We start from the raw sequence: 24,254 nt of genomic DNA, 5'->3' as shown, positions 1-24,254 counted from the left end.
CAGCTGTTTATAAGGCAGCACCGGAGTTTACCAATTTATGCAAATACAGGCCAAGGCTTCAGTTAAACTTCACATCAAACATCAGAAAGGGTAAAAATCGAACATTGACCGTGTCGTGCTCGTGACACACGAAACAGAAACTGATGTTCTAGGATTTTTAGTGTCTAGTGCAATAAACAGAATACACTGAGTAAGCAGCAGGTCTGTGCATGCTGATGAGAGAGGTCAGAGGAGGATCTAGATACGTGTTCGAGCCACCAAGAAGATATCCCATATGTACAGTACAGTACACATATATACAATATACTCGTTTATATTGTCCCTTTGCCCCTAGGTCTGTTTTTTCCTCATGTTGTCTTGTATGAGCGTCCTTGTCGATGTGCAGATGCTCGGTGTAAGCTCACGGTGTACACTGTGCGACTGCATGCGTTTCTAATCCAAGACTGACCCCATACGTTCAGATAGGAGAGGTTCGGGTCAAATCACAGAACTGATCCCGAACAGTAAATCATACTACTGTATATACTGTATGCACATATTCTGGTGACCAGCAGATCCCTTGATTCTGCATATTTGCACTCAACCTCCCGAAACAGTGTCCAGTGCTCAAAAACATCATTTTGAAAAGTGTTTCCAAGCTCGAGTTAACTATTAGTATCTCATTAGCAGTATGAAAGTGCATCAATGAGCTCAGTATACAGTAAATCCCTGTCCTACACCATTGCATGTGTGGAGGTACCCCTGATGAAAGTTTTGAAGCAGCTTTCATTTTAAAGAGCTTAAAATAACAGACTAATTTCCACTGATACTATGAACACATATTGCATCACTGGAAACAGCATTCTTGCTGTGCACGTTCTATTGCACAATAACACAGGCCTGGGTGCTTCCACCAGCAATAAACCATAGTAAAGGTTTATTAGAAGCGTTTTACATGAAATCTTAAATGCATTTATACAATATAAACAAATAAATAAGTTTGATATGACGGCTTATCCCCAACTGTGTTTTATTACTGTAATAAAGCCAAAGCAAGGTATCTTTAATACATATCTTAGATCTAATACAGACCTAGCTTTTATCTAAATTATCTGTTTTGTCAACAAGGCAATATATTTGGAGTGAATTTATGTAGTTGCTATACGCAAACTTATAAAAAGAGTAAGAGAGATGTACCGGAAAAATGTGCTTGAAGTTGTTGAGATTGAAAAGCACACTCTAGCTGAGCGCTGAGAACCAGGTAGCCGAGCCAGTGTATCTCATCTGGAGGTAGCTTTCTAAGAAAGCAGCTCTCTTTACAATGCACGTACTGTACAGTATACTACTGTCCTGTGAATAAGACTATAAAAGTTATCTTGCACACATCTGGCTGACTAAAAATCCAACGGTCCTTCCGCAAGCCTTCTCCAACACATTTTAATGTCCTTGCTACTTTTCTGCGTCTTTTGGAAGCCGTGTCTATTAACAGACTATACCTATAATTTTGTGATGTACAACTGACGATGTCGAAGATCTTTCAGCGCTCTAAAAGGATGAAGAGAGGATGTCAAACAACATCTGTGCCAGATGAGGTGCATGACTGTTTTCCCTTGTTGAACTTCCTCCATGTCTGCAGGACCTGATTATTGTTAAACAGAACCTTAATTGATCCAGTAATGAACAGTTGGCGAATTACCTTGTACTTAACTTTGAGCTTGTTCCTTTTTTTTTTTTTTTTTCCACTTGCTTCTTTAAGCTGTTGCAGAAAATCATACATTATTCATGAAGACGCTCGGCAAAAGCACAAAGTAAAAAACATTTCAGACCAATGCAAATTCCAACAACTAGTATGTTTAAAATGATAAATGGTTGAACAAACTAATGTATTGTTTGCATAGACGGTAAAAGTAATGCATTGAATGTGTGCATCATTTCCGCATGAATAAAATAGATTACATTAACGCAACTTTGTCCGTTCAGGTTCGCTTTTTGCCAATAGATTTCATTGATGACATATTTTGTGTTTATGGAAATGATGCACATATTTGCATCAGGTATATATACTTTTTTTTTCTACTGAACCTTAAAAAATAAATGGTTTAAAATTGTGTGTATGTCTGTATGTGCCCACACTTAAAAAATAAGCCTCCAAATTTCCAGCATTTGATAAAACATAATGACTTTACCCATGTGTGATGTCCTCTATCCATGTTCATCTCCTACATTTCAATACAGCTTTTGATCTCCTTAGCATTTTTTATTTTATATTAATTTAAGCCTGACTTAACTGTTAACAAAAATCATAGAAATAATCCTTTTAAGCTAAGATTGCCACCCTTGAAACTGAATGTAATATCCTACCTTGCAAAGAAACAGGCTAAAGTTCAACTAAGCTACAAATAGAGTAGTGACCATGGCAAAATGTAAACAAAAATATGAACAAAAGGAGCTTATTACGCTCGCTTGGAAGAAAATTTTAGTTTTTGAAGCCCATTTTCTCCTCAAGTTTAGATTAGATGATTTAAGCAGAACATAATTGTCGGATTTACTCGTAAGTCTGTTGTTAAAGGATTTTTTAATTATAATTAATCTTACTGTACATGAAACACATTATAGATCAGTCTGGTACAAAGTGAATTTAAAGTTTTTTTTGTTGTTGTTGTTGTTTTTCTAGTGGGTAGTGGGCTCATCCTGTACATTCATTCATTGGCTATATCACTGATCCTGTACTCAGAAGGCCTGGAGCCTAATCCAGTGGACTCAGGGGATGATTTGGGATACACCCTGAATGGAGGGCCTCTACAAGCATGCACTCTCACTTACATACTAAGTGAGACCAAGTGCGAGGAAAACATGCAAACTCCATGCACACAGACCTGAGGTGGGAATCGAACACTCACCCACATGGTCACAGTGCTCACCACTACACCACAGTGCCGCCACAAAATGACGGGCATTTAGTGGCAAAATGCCACTGTGCCACCCTCTATACCACCTCTTCCTGTACAGGGTTGTAGTAAGCCTGGAACCTATCCCAGGAGACTTGAGGCATGTCATAAAACTTAGTAAAATCTTAATTTAGATTTAATAATTTTTCTGAACGAAAAACAGATATGTAATATAATATTAGTTATAAAATGATTCCTGTGTCAGGATTGTGATCAAAAATGTTTAATTGTTTTCAATGTTTGTGTTTGTATGTATTGAAATGCAAACTGGCTTTAAAAATGTGACAAACTATAACAAAAGACCGCATACTAAAAAACAAAAAAAAAAAATTGTCCATGTGCCCAATAACACTTTCTAATTAACAATGTTAATGACCGTTTTGTTTCTGCTACTGGTTATGGCTAATGTTTGGTGGACTAATGACCATAACACTTGTAATGTTTTTTTTTTTTGAAAATCACATTTCACTCGCCTGCTTTGTAGTTATAATAATCTCCTCCATTATTTGGGGACGTTTTCACTAAATTGTGGCGAGCCTCATTGTCTTCATTCAGCCACAAGAGCATTAGTGAGGTCAGGCACTGATGTGGGGCGACAAGGTCCTGGGGTGATAGAATTCATCCCAAAGGTGTTCAGTGGGGTTAAGGTCAGGGATCTGTGCAGAACACTCAAGTTCTTCCATTTCAAGTTTGTCAAATTATTATAATGATAAAACAGGCTTTAGTTCAAGGGAAGGTGAAGGGGAATTGTAAGGCTGCAAAAGTCTTGAATTACTCCCCATATCTTTATATTTTGCTTCCAAAGAGCCAGACTGTTTTGTATTTATTATGTAGTCTTGAAAAATTGTTTTTCAAATTCATGAAGGACTTTTTTTTTTTTTTGGGTCCCATTTTTAGTCTAGTCCCCGTACCTGTCCTTTGTTAAGCCACACAATCCCGATTAAAAAAAAAAAAAAAATCCAACTTCCAGAACCAGTGAGAAACAGATGCAGATGACGACAGATGTTCCGGCTGGTGATTAGTATACTAGTGATACTGAATGCTGATTAGAACAAACGAGAGGAAAAATGAGGTTGCTATTGAGGTTGTTACATTTAAAAATAAAAGTAAAATGTATTATCTTTAGGCACTTTGCAGCCTGTGACGGTAAAATATTTGTTCGCATTTCTTTCATTTAATCTACAGTCTTGTGTAAAAATTAGTAACCCCTTTTTTAATTCTATGGGTTTTTTGTGTAAAAACATGATAAAAATCATTTAATCATATTGTAGCATGTCTTACTGTTAGGCAAATACAACTTCAGAAGAATTTTTTTTTTACTATGTCTTTATTTATTTAACTTAAATGAAGCAGCAAAAAAGCATGTAGGCAATAATGGTACAGAGTAACTCGTTACAGAGTTAGTAGTAGTGTAGTAATATCTCAATTCAGAAACTTTTTCAATTCAGTTTAATTTGTATAGCGCTTTTAACAATTGACATTATCACAAAGCAGCTTTACAGAATCAATTTTTTTTAAGTTTGTATGAGATGTGAATGTGTATGAATCAAAAATCAAATTTAAAATTCAGACTGTGTTTATTGGTTTTCAGTTCAATAAACTAACTGTTCGTTAAATAGCAGAATTGTTCTGTAAAATCTTTCCATTGATTATCTTCAAAACATAATTCATGTTAGCAGGAAGGATTAAACACATTTGTGACTTTTCAAGTTAGCATATTAGCTTATGTTAGAGTTATGAGTAAACATTATAAGGAATTAGTGTGACTTAAAAATCAGATCTTGCAAGGTTAGCAAGTCTTTGTTAGCTGCATGAGCATACATTTAAGATTATTAGGTAAAGGTCTTTTCTGCAATGTTGTCAATAATCTTATGCTACTTATGCTACTAATCTTATGCTGAATAGCATTGGTAGGAAGGATTATACAGATTTACAGTATGACTTAAAGTCCTCTCAGTATTTTGTCAGACTTGCATGTGTTAGTTAGTTTAGTTAGCCAGATAACAAACCACATGCTAGGCTGACAGAATCAGAATACTTGGGGGAGTATTAATAAATATATACTATAATACTTTATATTATAAATATATACGATTCAATATGTTACGGGTATATACTGGTATCTCGCCATACTGTATAAATTTAATCTGTTTTGTAGACGTGTTCTTAAAGCAAAAATGCATATTTTGTATAACGCATTTTTCCATTGGACATTAGGTACAGTAAATGTGGATAATCTGTTTCAGACACCCAGTAATACAAAAATATTACCAATATTTCCAACTTCCAACATTACACAGTTAAACCCTGGTTTGCGAGCATAATTCGTTCCGGAAGCATGCTTGTAATCCAAAGCACTTGTATATCAAATTTCCCCATGAGAAATGATGGAGAATGCAAAAAAAATTTATATTAAAATAACACATAATATAAAATAAAAATAAAACAAATCAACCTGCACTTTATCTTTGAAAAGAATTGTAGCTAGTGTGAGAGAGATGAGAGAGGAGTAGGGGAAGAAAGGGGGGGTTATTGTGTAGGACGTGCACGGATATTAACTTTACGAGTGAGGCATCACGTGACGCTCGGCAGATACAGCGTATACGTACAGCCCTTTTATTAATAAAAAATGTATTAAAAGTTTTTTGCTCATCTTGCAAAACACTCGTAGACTAAGTTACTTGTAATCCAAGATTTTACTGTAATCATATTTTTGCATATAAAAAACAATCAAAAGATTTAAAAAACACATGTAAATGAAGTAAAACATGAAATAAATAGACATTGAACCACTTAACCTTAATTAATGTTTTCTTCTGGCACCAGCTGCTTTAAACACGAAACTGAAAGTGGCTCTTTTTTCTTCTTGCTAACTTTCTTGGGACCCATTACACTAATTGTAAACAAAATTGCAAAAAAATCACAAATAGTTTTCACAAAAGATGTTTCGTATGCCTAGGCGAATTACTTGCAAATTTTCAGTTCTTAAGGCAAGAATTTGTAAGGCGGGGCATTCGTATGCAGCAGTACCACTGTGTGTGTTTGTGTGTGTGTGAATTTATATCTACTCTGGAATCATGTTTGTTTCCCATCTTGGTTCCATAAAACAAAATCAGTGAAATTTCATGAACATACTGTACATGATTGTCAATGACAAAAAATCTTCCAAATATGGAGGCTACGACAGACCCCCCTTTCGTGTTTATTCACTTTGAGTTAGACAGTCAGATTATTAGACAAACCCTGGTGTACCGTTTTGCTACTGTGCAAAACAAAGAAGAAAAGATGAGAGTAGTTATATATGTATTTCTTTGTGAGCTATTTGCAGAGTGCGAGTTTTGCATGTGCGTAGGTGGAGCCACACATGGCTATACCATTTCACCCTTCACCCCTCAATCTCTGCCCTCCTCCATGCCACTCGATCCAGTAAATGAACGCTCATTTGCAAGTTAGATAAATCCTTTGAATGTATTATTGATGCAAACATTTTAGCTTGCAGGCCCCAGAGGATAGCTAATGGAAGCGAGGCACACTTCCTGTGCTAGCATCCTGCACAAACACACATACGCGTTCAATGGCTGTCTCAAGATTGATGCCTGCTCTTCTGGCCCTTAATTATTTCAACAGGAACTGATTCACACTTTAGTGGTGCAGGTAATATAACACAGCCTAATGCAGGCCCTGTAATACCCTCTGCCGAGCCCTTACTCATCTCATCAATTCATAAAAAGAGCACTCAGCCAATTAAAAGGTACAGTGCAGAGCCGGCGTGATGTGTGTGCGTGTTATGCTTTATTGTATTTCATTAGGTCATATACATAGCTTTCAGACAGTTTCATTTTCTGTATGTCTTTTTCGCTTCGACTCTCACAGACATGGACTGTGTCTCGCTTCTCTCGTTCTCTCTGGCTCACGATTTAATTCAATTCAATTCAATTCAAGATTTATTTTATCTTTATCTCTCTTGCAGGGGAGAGGTTAGAGTAGAGAGCTGAGAGTAACGCAGGAGAGCTATCTCTGTTGTGATTGATTAAGACCATGTATTGATCACGATGGTGCGTGTATGTGTGTGTGCGGATCTGGAACCGAGGGACTCTGTTCCACCTCTCCAGTGCCTGTAGGTCGGTTCCTCTTCCTCCGTCTGTGCTTTGAAGCCTGCATCTTTTGATGACATCACTCCCCCAATGTTCCAGGGTTGGACAGTGTGAATCGGAGACAGTATAAATAAAGCAGACGTTCTGTTTTAGGAGTGAGATCTAGCGTGCAAACATTCCTGTTTGTGGCATATATAAACCAGAATAAAATAAGCATCTGGGTTTGAAGATGAGCTCAGTGTATGTGTATGGTCATGTATCGAAGAATGTTTCAAGACATAAACAGTGTATATACAATATACTATACACTGATCAGCCATAACATTACAATGCAATATATTGTGCCCAGTATTGTATAAGGTGCTGTGGAGTGTCAGTGCATCCCACCTGTTTGTCTAACCCATGGGTGTTTTTTATTGGATTGGACCAGACAGGCCAGTCTTTGGTCCATGCGGGCATCGGTGACCCTTCGGTGCCCTGGTCCTGTCATCAGTTTACTGGAATATAAATAAGAATCAAATGTTAACGTGTTAATGATCCGTGGTGGTAATGTTTAATTCTGGCTGATTGGAGTTAATGTAATATAACATGACATTATGAACAATACCAGGTTAAATAAACAACATTTAATGTTCTCTTATATGGAAGAGTCAATGCAAATTTATAAAAAAGTTATTTGGAAGTGATCTCTTTCTGAATGACTTTGTCCCTGTCCACATGGCAAGAAAACTACTGTGTTTTTAAACTCTTAACCCAAATGAGCGCCTACAGTATGAGAGATTTTGGAATGACACGCTACACGGCGCTTTTCATCATCATCACCATCATCATCATTAAAAACAGTAAGGACCTGTCATTGATGATGAATAGTGTTCTTTTGTCCAGTACAGTTCCAGATACTTAGAATACGTAGAATCAGCGCCACGGCTGTCCTGGCAGTTCACCATACTGTACAGTACTAACACACGTTATGTTGGTTTTCTTGTCATTTGTCCTCCATCTGTATGTATGGGCATTATATATTGGTTTATAACAGCAGTTATGTAGTACTTGCATTATAGATGCTTTTTTCCAGGATGTGGAGTCTGGCGTGCAGTACATTTAGATAGCCTCATTTCAGAACATGACGTGGGTGGGATTAAGTTGGACTTTGGGCTTGACCTGCGCTTACACCGAGAGATGCTGACTTGACGGACAGCTTCAACTTGTGGATGAGTAAAAAAATATCACACATTAAGAACTTTGTTAAATCACGCTAGAAAAAACATGCAAAAAGTAACTGACAAAGCACTAAGAAAAACGTATAGGAATAAAAAAGGCTGTGTATCTACCTAATAAATCAGTAATGACAATTACTCTGTTTGGTCTTTGTTAATTAATTATAATCAATTGCTTATTGTCCCTATCGCCATTCAATATATATATGAAACTGACCAAAAATATGCGAACACCTGATCTTTATCTCCATATCTGTTTGATGAACATCTCCTTTTAGATCTAGTTCAGCCTAAACTTATATAATAACCTCCACTCTTCTAGGAAAGGCTTTCCTTTAGATTTGAGCTCGTTTAACCACAAAAGTGTTAATGAGGACAGACTCTGATGTCTCACTTCATTCTGAAGGTGTTCAGTGAGGTTTAGGTCAGGGCAAACAATGTGTTCATGGAGGGAAATTGTCATGCTGGAACAGGATTGGATGAATGCTAGAGCATACAAAGAAAGCATACACATACAGATGCATACAGATGTATGAATGCATCAACTTCGTAGCAACAGTTTTGGGAAGAACCATATTTGGGTGTGACGGCCAAGTGTCCGCAAACTTTTGGACATACTTCACATTCTACATCAGAAACACTTCACTTAATCCAAATCATGGTGTATCCATTTCTTTTTTCTCTGATATGTAGAGATATGTTTAAATTTAAAATGATAGATCTTGCTGAAACTACTGTACAGTAAACACATGCTCAATGAAGGGCCACACGAGCTGCTTTATTAGAACATCTACATCACATCTTTGCCCAAGCCAAAAACAGTTTTTACGGACAGGGCAAGTATCTGAACAGCTGTGCGCAATGTTCTCACACTGCTTATTGGCATGGGCTTCCTCAGCATGAGGCCCGGTCTTTATATCGGGGACATTTTCTTTATACATTCCTGTAATGAAAAAAAAAATTCAGTGAAAGATTTTCTATCTGTTGCTGCCGTTCTCTCCCTTCTTCCTCCTCCACACACACACACACACACACACGGCATGTGGTGCCAGTTGATTTGACATTTGGCTGACACCAAATTTACCTTAACTCGGGATCAATCTTTCTTAAAGCAGGCATCATAAACATTTGATCAGATCAGCCAAGACAGTCGTGTCAGGGCTTCCCAGCCCGCGCCTCACACACAGTTTGATATTCCGGTGTGAACACGCGTTGCCCAATCCCACTCAGCACCATCCCAACACGTCGTCTCCACAGCACTCAAAACACTCTCCTTCTCCCCTCGCCCCCCTCAGCTGTTTCCCGTTATTTGCCAGCGTGTGTTGCAAAGCTGTGCAATGTTTAATTCATCGGTCGAAGCGCTTGCCCAGTTGGACACCTCGGACTGTTTGGAAAAGTGCCGCTTCTAACCGCTTAATGTATTCCCAGCGATTTGTGTGCTGTTTGTCTGATTAATACGGAGTGCAACTCCTCAGCGCCTCGCCTCATTATGTTGTGGACAGAACTGAAGGGTTTTTACTGTGCTGACTCACACGCGAGGCTGCTTCCTCTAGGAAGTCCTGTATCACTTTTACCTACCCTTGGGATTAGCTCATCTTTTCGAATTATTTCTCAGCTTTATCAATTTTTTCTCTCATTTCATCATACTGTGCCATTAATTTTATTATTGTTCTTTCTCTCCCTCCCACCATCCTCTCTAACAGCAGGTCGAACGAAATTTTTTTTACATTTTTTTTATTTTTTTTTATGCAAACATCACTAACAGCGGCACTCATGCAAAAGTGCCATCTCAGCACCTGTGCCTTAATGATTAATTCCTCATTGATGGTCTCAATTAATTTGCTATTACGCAGCAGAAGGCCTGCTTGGTCTGCGTCTCTCTATCCTGGCCGTGCTTTCGGTTGAAAAAGATTTTCACAGGCAGCTGGCTGGAGGAGATATGAGCTGTGCTGTGCCATGTTTTTACAGACGTACTAATGCGCTTTGTCTAATGCTAACTACGCAGTGTACGTGAGCTGCAAAAGAGACGCGCTCACCTACACTGATCTCCAAATAAGAGGAGCAGAGCGCTAAAGAGCTGCACTTTTATCTTTAAACATTTGTGAGGAGAATATACAACCTTTATATATATATGCTGTAAATATAGAAGTTTTGGCAGGTTCATTTTATAGCAAAGGAAAGAATTCTATTGGCCAAATACGAGTTCATTTATGAGGATATCAACTTAGAATCCATCAGCGGGTACCTGACACACCTTCATGCCTTCATTCATGTCTAGGAGTAAATCCAGCTGTTGTGGACGATCATCTGTGTGTGTTCTTTTATGTTTACTATGGTTGTAAGAAGTCTTTATTTGAGTTACAGTGTGGCTATTCTCATCTGTGAAAGAGATAGAGGTTGATGATAAATACAGCAAATGTGAATACGCAGGTACTCTATACACTATATGAAAAGTATGTGGACCTTATATCATTTGTGAAAATTGTGTGTAACATTCTGAATAGGTCTGACATTTGCACGACTGAAGTGCACATTACTTGATTCTAAAAACCCTGAAATTTCAGTTCTGTTCTTATAATTTGTTTCCTTGTCGATGTAGCAGTGCTCACGCGACACAATCACGTGCATTTCGTAAATTACACGAATCGCCAACAATAAGAGGCTTATCTCAACATTTCACCGTTTCTTAGAAACCCACGCATGAAGCAACTTTTCACCTGAACGAAGACAAAAAAAAAGAACACATCTTGCCATTTATGTTGTTCGTGCAGTCATTTGTACTGAGAAACAGAAGATGTGGATGAAAGGGAGAAAAGAATTGCCGGAGCCTGCGTGGAGACGCTTTCAAAGCCGCGCCTGTTGTTTGGTAGCATCCTAATTTTCTCGCATGCTCTCTTACTTGTTGCTCATCTCTCTTTTCATTTCCTCGCCCTAGATTGCTCACGCTGCAAAAAAGTGCGGCTGTGATTTCTAACCCAGCTTAAAAATGTCAGCTTGTCTGGGACGCATCAAAACTGGGTCACAACAGGTCTCTGAACTGCTCACATCTAACAAACACTTACACCATCTTGGCTTCGATCTGGGCCCGTTTTTTTTTTTTTTTTTTTTTTTTAAATAGCTGTCACGAATTTGTCTGTGACAGGAAAATCGAAGCGGTGATCATGTACTGTGCACTCAGCTTAATATCAAGGAAATGATATTCCACTTTGCGTTTAAGTCTGTGACCTCACATCAGCTCAGCAGACTGTCCTCTCTCATGCGTTCTCTAATTGGCATGAGCTGTTAGGAGTAGCAGCTAACTAAATGTCAGGGATAATGATTAGTTTGTTGTGTAGTATTTTGTTTTGTCTGTGTGTGTTTCAGGTTCTAGAAAATAGAGCCAGCCCTTTTTGCTTTCTGCTTTCTCTCTCATTTCCTCCTGGGCCTTTACACCATTCTCACCACTTTTAGTTCACTACCCATCCTTTAATCCTGACTCTCTAAGAGACCTGACCTACCCCGCTAGTCGCTAGGCAACCGCCATCTGCATCCGTCTCCCATGGGTGGTGGTTCAAAAGTTAATGCAGTAGCTTCAGTACATGCGTGTAGCCTGTTTAGCCATTTGTAAGGTTTCGTTGTAAAGTGGCATTAGCATTACATTAGAATGACCATCATGACTTTTATCCACAATTCCCTATTTCGACCTCGCAGCTCGATCCGATTTCACTGTCAGCAGCAGAGGACGATTAGCACATTTAACTGCGCCGGATTTCTGCTTCATCCGTCCACCTGTCAGAATCGGAGCGACACACAGGTGTTTCCTGTCGGAACTAATGATTTACAAAGGTAAAGCAATAAACTAGGTGACATTGCTGTGTTCTTTAGCCGCTTAGCATCAGGACCAGAACTACCAGCTCCACCAAGAACATCAGTGAGGAATGATGACACAAACCGTCTGCTACAAGTCGCATGGGCATTGGAAAGAAAAGAGCTACTTCTTGGATAATGTTAGCCATGGTTTTTCAGCGAACTCATCTAAAATAAGTGTAACTCTTGAGTGAGGTGATGGGCTATTTCACCTGTAACTTCTCTGCCTTGAATTTTGTCATTCTCAGCAGAGATACACTTTAAATTCTAACTCTTCAATGACCTACCTAGAGATTTTAAGACATTTTAAGGATGGAGTCAGTGGTACTGGAGAAAGATTCCTCGTCGTTTCTGACTCTTCAGTAGAGATACACTTCACTTTGACTTTTCCTTGAACTGCTCTCCTTGAGATGGCCAGATGTACTGTATACTTCTCCCTGACCTGACTCTTCAGTACCGTATACACTTCCTGACTCCTCAGTAAAGCACTCAGTGATACAATTCTCCCTGTGACCCCTCTCTTTTCAGTAAGGTGATTAGTGATGTACTTTTCCACTTCAGTGAGCTGATCAGAGATACACTTTGTCAGAGAGCTAACCAGCCATGGACTTCCCCACTGATTGATCCTTGACACTTGAGAACTGGTCAGTAATAAGCATCTTCCTGAGGCTTCCTTCCTGACTCTTTAATAAGCTGAACAGAAATTCATTTTAGTTTCGACTTTTGAGTTGAGATACAATTCAAAAGGGACAGCTTACTAACGGACTTGCTTTGCCCCTGACTCGGCTGAGCTGAGATATCTCCAGCTTACTCTTCAGTAATCTGAACATCCCTACACCCCCATTCCAAAATTCACCAGCGAGTTGTTCAGAGATACATTTCTCCCAGATTCTTCTGTGCTGACTCTTCTGTGGTCAGTGATGCACTTGATGCTTCTTGCTTGACTCTTCAGTGAGCTGAGAGTAGATGCTGTACACTTCTCCTCGATTGTTCAGTGGTAGAGTTACCTCTGGTGAGCAGAGCTCAGATCAAATTTCGCTCCTGGCTCTTTAGTGAGCAGAGCTGACATACATTTCACACTGACTCTTTAGTGAGATGGGCAGAGTTGCCCCCTAGAAGTTGTTTTATTTAAAGCGCGACTCAATCCGAGTGATTACACGCTTCTGAATTAAACATCACAAGCCTCAGCCTCTGGCTCCTCCAAAAGCAGATTCCCATGTACACTCCCTGTCCAGACTCTTTCCTACCCTGTGCAATATTCCTAAGACAAGGAGCATTTCAAATATACATAAATTATTTAAATAAAACAACTCATATTTATTTTTATAGAGAAATTGTTTTTTTCTATATTGGGGATCCCATGATTTTTATTAATGGCATCCAGGATTAATATAGTGGATTCCATGAAAGTCTTCAATTTTGAGTTTGCGTTATTGTCTGTGCATGAGGTTCAAGTGTTCACTTGGACTTTCTTCAGGCTCTCAAGTGTAGTCTGGAAACGTTCTCTGGCCAATAGACACTGGACAGTGGGCGACACGGTAGCATAGTGGTTTAGCACTGTGGCCTCACATCTCCAAAGTCGAGAGTTGAAATGCTTGAAGTGCTTAAAATTCTTCTTTCCATGCTTGCTGGGTTCCCTCCGGGTACTCTGGTTTCCTCACAGAATCCAAAGACATGCAGGTTACGCTAACTGCCGTTCCCAAATTACCAGCGCATGTGCCAGTGTGCCCTGCATCGGGTTGGCACCCTACTCCTAGGATGAGTGTGTTCAGTATATGCATGTGTCTGTGTCAGGTGTTCCGAAATAACTCTTGAATAAGAACCAAAACCTTTCACTACTAAATGTGCATATAAAGAATGCACAACATTTCACTGTCCCTGACACACAAGAAAACACACTCTTACAGTCGACTGCAGGTTCATACAGGGCGCTCTCTCTGTATCTTCGACAGGAGCCACAGGCTGTTTGCTTCTTCTCACCTGCATTGATGTGATGTATGTGTGTGTGTGACTGTAGCATCCTCTAACTCCTGCATAATTTGCCATTTGGCCGTTATTCAAACCTTATTTACTGTTCACAGACACTGAAATGCCCTTGCAGTGGTAAATGTGAACGCATTTGTTGTGTGTATGAAAGGTAAAGTTTGAATAATGGCCCGAACTCCACTTCATAACCTCTATACACACACACACTCATACACACATGCATGGACCTAGCTTCTCACACAAACGACTAGTGGTAATGAGAGGCAAGTTTCATGCGAAAGTTTTGTGCCCTGTGCAACATCGAGGCAATTGACCTTGAAATGAACAGCAGCATTGGGGAACAGCACGGTATGAGTACATTTAAGAGCCATGCCCGGATGCCAGGGGCCAGGCTGCTGCCTAATGACAGATACACCGAACCATCCATCACAATGGCACAGCCAGGGCAAGTGCCGGGGCAAGGCCTTAATCAACTCTCACACATGCACGTACACATTCGCATGCTCGCTTTCTTCCTCTCTCGCGCTCTCTCTCTCGCGCTCTTACACACACTCACACATGGGCTGTCAGAAAGAATATCACTATTTAAATTTTCATAATATTTATGTGGTTAAATTCACGTTCAGATGTTTCAAATTCGAAAGATGAAAGTCTACTCCCGTTGTCCCATGATGTAGTAAAAGGGTTCTGAATAAATGCATGTCTTTGACAGCATATTTTATTTCCACATACTCTTTCATTATGTATGAATATTCTGATTAAATCTACAAACAAACAAAGCATGTATTCTGAAAGCGATATTACGGCTTATTATTACCATATGAAGAATTAAATCTAGCACCCTAAAGCATTCTTCAGTTTTGTGTTATGTGTGGAACCCTTCAAAGGAGCATTCCCTATGTTCTAAAAGGTAGAGCAGTTTCCATTAGGCATTTATTATAGAATCCGGGTTTTTCTGTTGTTTTTTTTGTGCACTGAGTACTAGAGATACTACAGCATCACAATATTCTATAGAGTGAGCATGTTAAGACAAAAAGGCATTACGGAACGGACTTACAGGAGCCCATTGGTGGCTTAATGGTAGGTTTCACCCCCCCCATGAAGAAGGCCCATGTTCAATTCCCAGCCACAGGGCATCCTTAGCTCCAATCCCAAGCCTGGATAGAAACGGGAGGGTTGAGTACTTATCCTGTCTTTACCATTCTATACAGTACCATTTATCCTGTACAGGGGGGCCTATCCCAGGAGACTTAGGGAAGAAGGTAAAGTACACCCTGGAAAGAGTGCCTGGGGTTGGACTTTGAGAGAAAACCGGAGTACATGGAGGATACCCACCAAACATAGGGATAACCTGCAAAAATTCACGCACACAAACCTGAGGTGGGAATTGAAACCCTCAACCCTGGAGGTGCAAACACTACACCACTGTGCCAGTATGGATGAGTTCTAACATTGCCAAGATATACAACTAGGATTTGGGTTCCTCTTGTGCCACAGGGGTGGACCTGGCCACTCTGGGTTTGCTGTGGCACTAGATCATTTGGGTGTTATAGGTTGTGGGACGAGTCCTCTGTAGATCAGACTTGTTTGTCAGATTGAGATGTGGGGAGGTTGGAGGTCGAGTCAGCAGTCTTGGTCTCTTCATCTGCTGGGTCCCATATACAGTCATACAGGTTAGATGTAATACTACAGAAATCATATGCACCATTTACTGAAGTCACAGGGCATCCTAAGATGCTGAAAGTTAATAGATATTCATTCTTCTTCTTTATCCACCCACACTTTTGCTAAAACCCAGCTACACATACCCAGTACATGAGCACATACACACACTGTGGCCTCTGGTTTTAACATAAGACTTCTGAATGGACCTCTGCCCTTTTCTCTGGCCTCATTTGCATGTGACTTGTTCCTCCAACACTCCTCTTGAAATAAGAACATTCCTCTATTAGGTATTAAGAAGTGCACAAACATTGGTGAGAAGACATATGGAGGTGTATAACATGGCCTAAAGGAGTATGTGTGCGTGTACAGCTGAGGAGTCTCAGCATCTTTATGACTCAGAGTGCTCTAGGTTTTTGCTCCTGACTGAGCATAAGGTTTGGCCATGGCATTTTGGGCTTGAGCTTTGAAGCTCACGGCTGGCATTTATCAGAGCAGAGCATGAGTTTCTTCATGGTACTGACTCACAGATGTGCTCCTCCTTCTCTCTCGTTCTCCCTCTCTCCTCATCTGTGCATTGGTCCGGCTAGATGAACATGCGCGCAATCTAATGGTGTTCTTATCGTCCCTGTGAGTGCTGAGTACAGCCCGTTAAGCTTGGCGCTTTTGTCATTTGCGACGGGTAGGAGGAGACGTGCTGGGTAAATCCAGCTCTGTACGGCTGCTCAGGTCAATGAATCAGGTCAGCGAGAGGCAAATGAACAGGATGCATTCAAGCATTTTACAAGATACGGTCTATTGTCATGAAAAAGACTAACATCTCAGAAGGTGCATAACCTGGATTACATTCTCACTCCACACTACGTATATACTTAAGGTTGCAAGTCCTGAATTCTTCTAGAGCAAAACGTCTCAAATGAATCATGTATAATTTTTTTTTTTATTAAGATGAAAAAATTATGCCACATCAAAACAACTTCTACAGGGACAGTGATGTTTTTAAAATTCAGAATGTAATACTCAGTTTAAACCTTTTTGTCACCAGTGTGCAAACCCGTTTGTGGCTCCGCCCTTTTTGCTCCATAGGGTAGGATGTGAAATGAAGAACGATATATAGTCATGTGAAGTCCAATTTCTTTATAAGGCACAACAGAATTAATAACGCAGAAAATAAGTCTACAGGAGCCACTGTGTGTGAGTCGGTGCCCTGCATTGGGTTGGCACCCCACCTAGAGTGTCCTCTGTCTTTTGCCCTAATCTTCCTGGGGTAGATTCCTCACTTGACCATACACAGGCAACAAAGTCTAAAAGATATATAATGAATAAAGAATAAATAAAATTGGATGACAGGGGAAAATAAAAGATAACAAGCACAAAAAAGTGAACTAAGGAACGACTATTTATAGCTGCTATAATATGAATAATTACAGAAACAAAGGAAAAATGGGCACTGGTGGGCTTTTTTACCTGCCATAACCATCGGTTTTCCTCCTAATGGTCAGTATACAGTGAATTCACCACCGATCATACTGGACCAGTTATGTATACACAGCATGGCATCCCAAACTGAGCTCAGGCATAGCACGTTCTGAGGTACTCAAACAGTTAAAATAATAATAATAATAATTTTTTTATAAAAATAAGTGCTTTACGCAGTTAATAGGGCCCGTGACACAACTGTATGTAATGTGAATCGGCCACTTCAGAAGCTGAGGAGTCACTTAATCAGGGGAGTTAATTATTTAAAAATGATGTTAGCTTTACCTTCAGAGGATGGCATGGTGGTACAGTGAGTAGTGGGTGACACCTCACACCATTGCCAGTATTCATTCATTCATTCATCTTCTATACTGCAGAAAGCCTGGAACCTGTTCCAGGAAAATTTGGGCACAAGGCGTGGTACATCGCGGACACGGCTCCAATCTATAAAATGGGCACACATGCACACTACGAGGACTCCAGTTACCCTAATCTGCATGTCTTTGGACTGTGGTAGCACTCAGAGGAAACCCACCAAGCATGGGGTGAACATGCAAACCCTATACACACAGACCTGACACGGGAACCAAACCCTCAAGCCTGGAGGTGCAAGGCCACAGTGCTTACCATTAGACCACTGTGCTGCCATACTGTAGGTTGCCAGTATATGTTTCTCATTTTCCTCCATTGTTTGCATGGGTTTCCTTTAGGTCCTCGAGTTTCCTCCTCCCGTTAACCAAAATATTCAGGTAGTTGTATAGTCTACTCTATATTTTTCACCGTGTGCCTAGTTTTCCTGTAATCAGCTCATAATCCGTAATAAAACATGAATGAATAAAGCCTTCTGGTACCATACAGTGTAGCACATGTGCTTTTATGTTAATGTAATTTACAATAGAGTAAAACAGAAGTACCAGAGCACCGGCCCCCTCACGCACCACTACACCGCCTCCACCTATCCCAAGACGCACTTACAGCAGCATGAGGTAGTGATTTCTAATGAATGTCCTTAATAACGAGAAATGCCGCTTGCGCAATACCCGGAGTCTGCACACGCTGCAACTCTATCCCGACCTCAGACCCCTCCAGAGTGGAAATAAGCAACGGCCTCCGCCGAGGGAAGCACCACCAACCCGAGCCGAAGACTGCGCTCAACTATTAATCAATGCCTAAATGAGATCTCATTCTCACAACACAATAATGCTCTGGAAATAGTTTCCCCTTGAGCTGTATTTTGGGGCTGAAAAACTTTCAGGATAATACACAAAATGCTAAAAAAGAATGGCTTCTAGGAAGTGGAATTAGATTAGCAGCTGATTTAGATGAAACCCCACAGTTTGGGTGTTTTGTTTTGCTGTTTTGCTTAGGCAGCGGGGAAGAAAAAAAAAAGTTAAATCCTTACCTGAAACTACTCTGTATTAATGAAGCACGAGGAGCTTCTGGATGGCATAAGCTTTTGGTCCCATCGGGTGTATAACAGATAACAGAGTCGTGTGCAGCTCGAAAGATTACTTGTATTAATGTATTTCTGTCAAATATTCATTTTAAACAGCAATAAATATGTTCTGTATGAGATAGGTGTGTATATGCGTATGTGTGTGTCTTTGCGTGTGTGAGCATCGATAGGGTGGGGAAGGGGAATCAGTATGCAGGTATGCATGAGTGTGTGGGAGGTTATACGCCTGTGCACCCGAGTGCATTTGAATGTGTCTGCCTGTTTTTAGAGACTACAATCTGTTCTCGCATTTGCCTGGGTGACTGAGTAACTTGTGAGCGTTCAGGGATAAATTACAGGTCTTTTGACTCTCTACGTCATGCATGTAAGCGTGTGGCCATGCATTAATATCTGTATCATGTCAGCGCCCATCTGTGTGCGTGTGTTTGTATCCATTGCATACTGTACATTCCCAGAGGGCCTTGCCCACTCCTCTTCAGCTAGTTAAGGCGCGAGGGCATTGCCCTGGTGATTAGCACAACTGCCTACGCCATATGCAGGCAGGACGCTGTTTCCCAGTGCGTACAAGTGCAGAACAGCAGCCCCTCGTCTCCACTGCGTAATTCACTGACCGGAGATCGGCTCAACCGCTCATCACCTCAGAGCACAACCGACTTGTAGCGCACTTCCCCATCATCGACATGAAAGAGAATAGCTCACCAAAGCCTGCTTTAAAAGCCCCTTTTGAAGACAAAGGGATTTTTTTGGATTACCTTCGGATTTGAATTTTAGATCAGATCTTTTTTTCCTTTAATCCGACGTAGGTGCTCTTCAAACACCATGACACTTTCACTGCAAATATCAGTCAAAATGTTCAGTCGCCGGTCCACCCGGCAAATTAAAGGAATGTTTGATATTAAGAACTGCGAGTTCAGCTCGTAACTTGTACTGTTGCCCTTATCAGTCCTTCACTTAGGCTGAGCCCTTGCGGCTCTTTGGAAGGTTATGCAAATTAGAGGTTAAAGGTATAGTCAGTCAGCAACTTAGGCAGAAGTTTAAACTCTAAACTAATAAGGTATGCTCTACCAAGCCACGCCCCTGAAACCTGGATTAGAATGCATGACAGTAAGTGCAAAAGGCTGAGCTTTCTGAATTGCAAAATAGCTTGATTGACAGTCAAGTAAAGACAATTCCTTTATCGTTTTATTTTTTAACGACCAGGATATCAGGCAGATTTCACCAAATACAAAAAAAAAAAAAATGGTCGCCCATAAAGCCATCAATATTCCTAGCTACGCTCTCTTCTTTGGCTTTATTAAGATTAACCTGGCTAACTTCTTAACTCTATTTTTTTTTTCAGTTTGGCCAAGGGGATTGTAGTTGGCTCGCCATGCTTTTATTTAATTGATCAGAAAATCTCATAAAATTAAATCTGATTGGAAAGCATGTTTACATTTTATTTGAAAGTGGAATTCATGCAGTGTTGCAGAATTGCTAAAGTTCACAAGCAGTTGTATTTAATAACTATTAAATTTGATGTGCATATCTTTCTTAATGTTGTGCAATCATTGGATAGTCAACTCACTACCTAAATTAGCTCTGCACCTAGGTGGCATGGTGGTGTAGTGGTTAGCGCTGTCGTGTTGCACCTCCAGCGTCCACCTCCAGCATTCCTGGCCAGGCTTGATTACCGTCTCTGTGTTCATAGAGTTTGCATGTTCTCCCGGTGCTTGGTGGGTTTTTTCTCACAGTCCACAGACATGCAAATTAGGCTAATTGGTTTTCCCAAAATTGCCCATAGTGTGTGAATGAATGTGTGTGTGCCCTGCGATGAATCGGCACCCTGTCCAGGGTGTACTCTGCCTTGTGCCCTAAGTCTCCTGGGATAGGCTTCAGGCTCCCTGTGACCCTGAAATTAGGATAAAGCGGCATGGGTGATGAGAGAGTGAGTATTTTGCACCTAGTGGTCAAAATTGAAACTGCAACAAGTGATAATTTAGGCTCACTGGGGCAGGAATCAAGCTGCCCCAGCGTCAAAGGAGAGGCAAAATAAAAAATAAAAAAAAAAACCTTGTTTCCTTAGAAAAAGAGAAAATATGTCTGATTGTTTTTGTATGTATGTATTTATTGCAATAACGGGTCTTTTATGGTTACTGAGATGGAGTTGGGCTGACATATTTGCTGGAAACTCACAACCCTGGTTAATGGTATTAGCTTTACTGTGTTCATTGGACACATGGGAAACACACCTGCTCTACTGAACAGTTAAACAAAGCTGGTAAAACCTAAATCCGCTCCAGACTGTATGGCTGTATATCATCTACTCTAAGCTGCTTATTATGGAGTTAATGCAGATAGTAACTTGTTTGATCTTTAGTTTCTGATCATGGTGGTATTTATGTTGAATTGCCTGAGCAAAATCTCTGATCACAAGCTGGTCCTACTGCTTCAAGCATGGCTTTATTGAGAGATTGAAGATTTAAAATAAAAATGACAATGTAACTCAGAGCTAAAGTATAAGGTCAAGTTAACGTGCATAGACTTAGCTGTACTCACCATCTTATAGCTGTGGATAATTGAAAAAAGGAGCAAGATCTGAAAGCATCGCTACTATTTTTTTTTCTTCTTCTTCTTTTGTTTTGTGTAATGTTCCCACCCAGGACTCCATTTACATCCGCTTCATATCTCACTGCTTCTTTTTCTGTTTGGTGTAAATGATTGCTGTGTCGTGCGCTCAGTAATTACATTGCCCCCTCTTGTGTAGAATTTACAATTATGACAAATTCTTTAAATTAGCTTAATGGAAGACTGGAAGTTGTTAAATTTTATAATGTAGTCGACTGGATTAATTTGCGGAATTAATTACAGTTTGTCGACCTTCGATTCATCATTAACAAACCCAATTTTTTTGTGATATTTTTTTTTTTTTTTTTTCGGATTTCAGCTTTTTGTATGTATTCTAGTTCTCCCTGTGTGCAGAACAGGTGATGAACTACTTAGTTCAAGCCTATCTGTCTGAAGTTGTGTTTATCAGAATCAGCGGGTCTAGTTAATGGATGGAACAAATATGTGGCAGGACTAAATATATTTAAAAAGTATGAATGATTAGTTATCTTATGCCATATAATTGCTATACCAAAATATTTTTTTTCCAGTTTAAAGTTCTTTTAAAGACAGCACGCTGGATCTGCCTGGCCTCGGAGTTAAGAAAGACGCCTGCTGTACTCTAGTGTCAGTTCTTTAATCCATGCCTTCCTAAATGCTTCCTGAAGATCATGTACTTATGAATGAAATTGGCTACAGAACTTCCCAGTTGACTTGAGAATTCCCTAGTTTTAGCCATACTCCGGCTTCAGAAGGTTCTGCCACATATTTGTTCCATCCATTACCCCCCAACAGTAGTGATGGTAGCGTGATGGTCTGGGGTTGCTTCAGGGCCTGGACGATTTGCCACAATTGATGGAACCGTAAATTCTGCGCTCTACCGGAAAATCCTGAAGGAGAATGTCCGGCAATCAGTTTATGTCCTCAAGCTCAAGTGCACTTGGGTTAGGCAGCAGGACAATGAGCCGGAACGCAACAGGAAGTCCACCTCTGAAGGGCTTAAGAAATTTGAGTTGATTAGACGAGCTTCATGGTACCAATCCTGTCAGAGCAGAGTGATTAAAAAAAGGTTGAGGTTATTTAAGTAGATTCTATAATTAGTGTGATGAATGAACTAGAAGATTATTGTATGTGTAGTAAGTAACAGCATGATGACGGCAGTGTGGTTACCATGGATCTGGTGTTTATAGCCGAATCATTGCCTCCCTTTGTTTCTTTCCACTGAGATTATTATGCGGCAACATTTACACCATAATGTGTGCAGTATTACAGTATTCACTAATCTTTCTGTGCGTGTTTGTGTGTGTGTGTGTGGGGAGGGGGCTATCGGTTGGTATGCATGTGTGTACAGTAAGGATGGTCCAGTCAGTGGCCTCTTCTTAGATTAATGGTGCAAGCAGAGAGGCAGTCCAGCCTAGCAGCGCCTTGATTTATTCACCACTTAACACTGATGAAGCTTCCAACAGCACACACTGTTATGTTGGCAGCACATTTTTCTTTATCACATGGCTTTGCAAGCCTACATTTGCGTGTGTGTCTATGTGTGTGTATGACTGTGTGTGGGCAATGACTGGGAAAGGCTTTTGTTTTAATCTGTGTATAAAGTTGTGTTTTCAATGTTTCAAGGTTGTGCGTCTGTTGAATAAAATCAGACTAACACTTTTTTTTTTAAACGCTACTCTTTACACTCCCTTAGAGCAAAGCTATGATTATAAAAAAAAAAAAGATTTGATGTTATTCAAAAGGGCTCGATATGCTTTCAGAATGCATCTCTTAGTCATAAGCTGCCAATTGATGAAATTTATCCAGCTAACACTCACTGCCAGTGCGTAGCTGCACTAAGCCTCCTTAAATACGAGAAGGCAGTGGAGCGCATCGCCCCTCTGTCAAGGTGAATACGACCTCATTAGAGGAAGTCAGAGGTGATCTTTACAGCTCGGGGGTGGACCACTACAAACAAATAAAGATTTGTCAATTTGTCAGGATTGCTTGGCGTCTTTCATGGTGTTTCTCTGGGTTTGCTTGTGTCCCTGCGGATGCAAGATGATGTTTAGGAGACTTAACAGCTCTTTCCACAGTGGTCCGTGGTGCTAAACTTGACCTGGTGCCCTGACCTCTCTTCTGCTCTGATGTTTCCTCAGAATCCAGACATCGTCTTGGTGCACTACTTAAACGTACCGGCCATAGAGGACTGTGGGAAACCATGCGGGCCCATCCTGTGCTCTATCAACACAGACAAGAAAGAATGGGCCAAGTGGACCAAGGAGGAGCTTGTCGGACAGCTCAAACCGATGTGTGAGTATTATCTCGGCCCTGTCCTTCACCTTCTTCCGAACAGAGGTTTCCAAGTGGACAGTGGAGAAATGTTATCTGTACAGTTTCTCCTTTCAATATGTGTTAATAAACCTTTAAATGTATACATATTTTACTGGGGTATGTCATATACTTGCCATTTAGTGGATCTATCTAGTGTGATCTCTGGCTTTTATTTACAGATTTAGGGTTCGCATTCCAGTTAAAACTGAGATGCTGAGACCAACAGCATTTCCTTTTTCCCTGCCAGTATAATTCATTCATATCCTTAAATTAGGTCTTTATCGTGATCAGGGTCGTAGTGGGTATTCCCAGGAACATGGGCACTAAGTCGGAATACATCCTGTACGGACCACCAGGTAAAAACTTGAAAATCCAAAGGACACAGGCACAGCAAGAATACCAGAAATTCCACCAATGCAGTAAAATAAGCTCAGAATTCGACCTGAGATTCTTAAAAAAAATGTAGATTGTATAACATAAAGGTATCATTCATATAAAAAATCTTTCTGCCTTTCCGCTCCTCCCATGGTGCTTCTTTATATAATAATACAGTATGACCCTAACCTGGAGCTACGCTCAATTTGGGAATAATCAATTCACAGATCCTTACATCTACAAGAGATGTAGAGTATGACGGGTTGAGAAGTAATGCGGAAAGGATAAAAAAAATTTTTATTGCGATTGCAAT

General features: G+C 40.3%; 1 protein-coding gene across 3 annotated transcripts in view; it reads left to right on the top strand.

The window, feature by feature from the left end:
* The window catches only part of camta1a (calmodulin binding transcription activator 1a), a 436,555-nt gene that overhangs the window by 361,420 nt on the left and 50,881 nt on the right, over positions 1-24,254 (top strand). For all 3 annotated transcript variants that reach the window (XM_053482709.1, XM_053482710.1, XM_053482708.1), the window contains exon 7: positions 23,392-23,545. In XM_053482709.1, coding sequence (XP_053338684.1) covers positions 23,392-23,545 — 154 coding nt within the window. The remainder of the gene's footprint in view (positions 1-23,391; positions 23,546-24,254) is intronic.

Source organism: Clarias gariepinus, chromosome 22, assembly GCF_024256425.1.
Source record: "Clarias gariepinus isolate MV-2021 ecotype Netherlands chromosome 22, CGAR_prim_01v2, whole genome shotgun sequence".
Classification (NCBI taxonomy): Eukaryota; Metazoa; Chordata; class Actinopteri; order Siluriformes; family Clariidae; genus Clarias; species Clarias gariepinus.
Note: the sequence above shows the minus strand (reverse complement) of the source record. Positions and strands in the feature narration are given on the sequence as shown.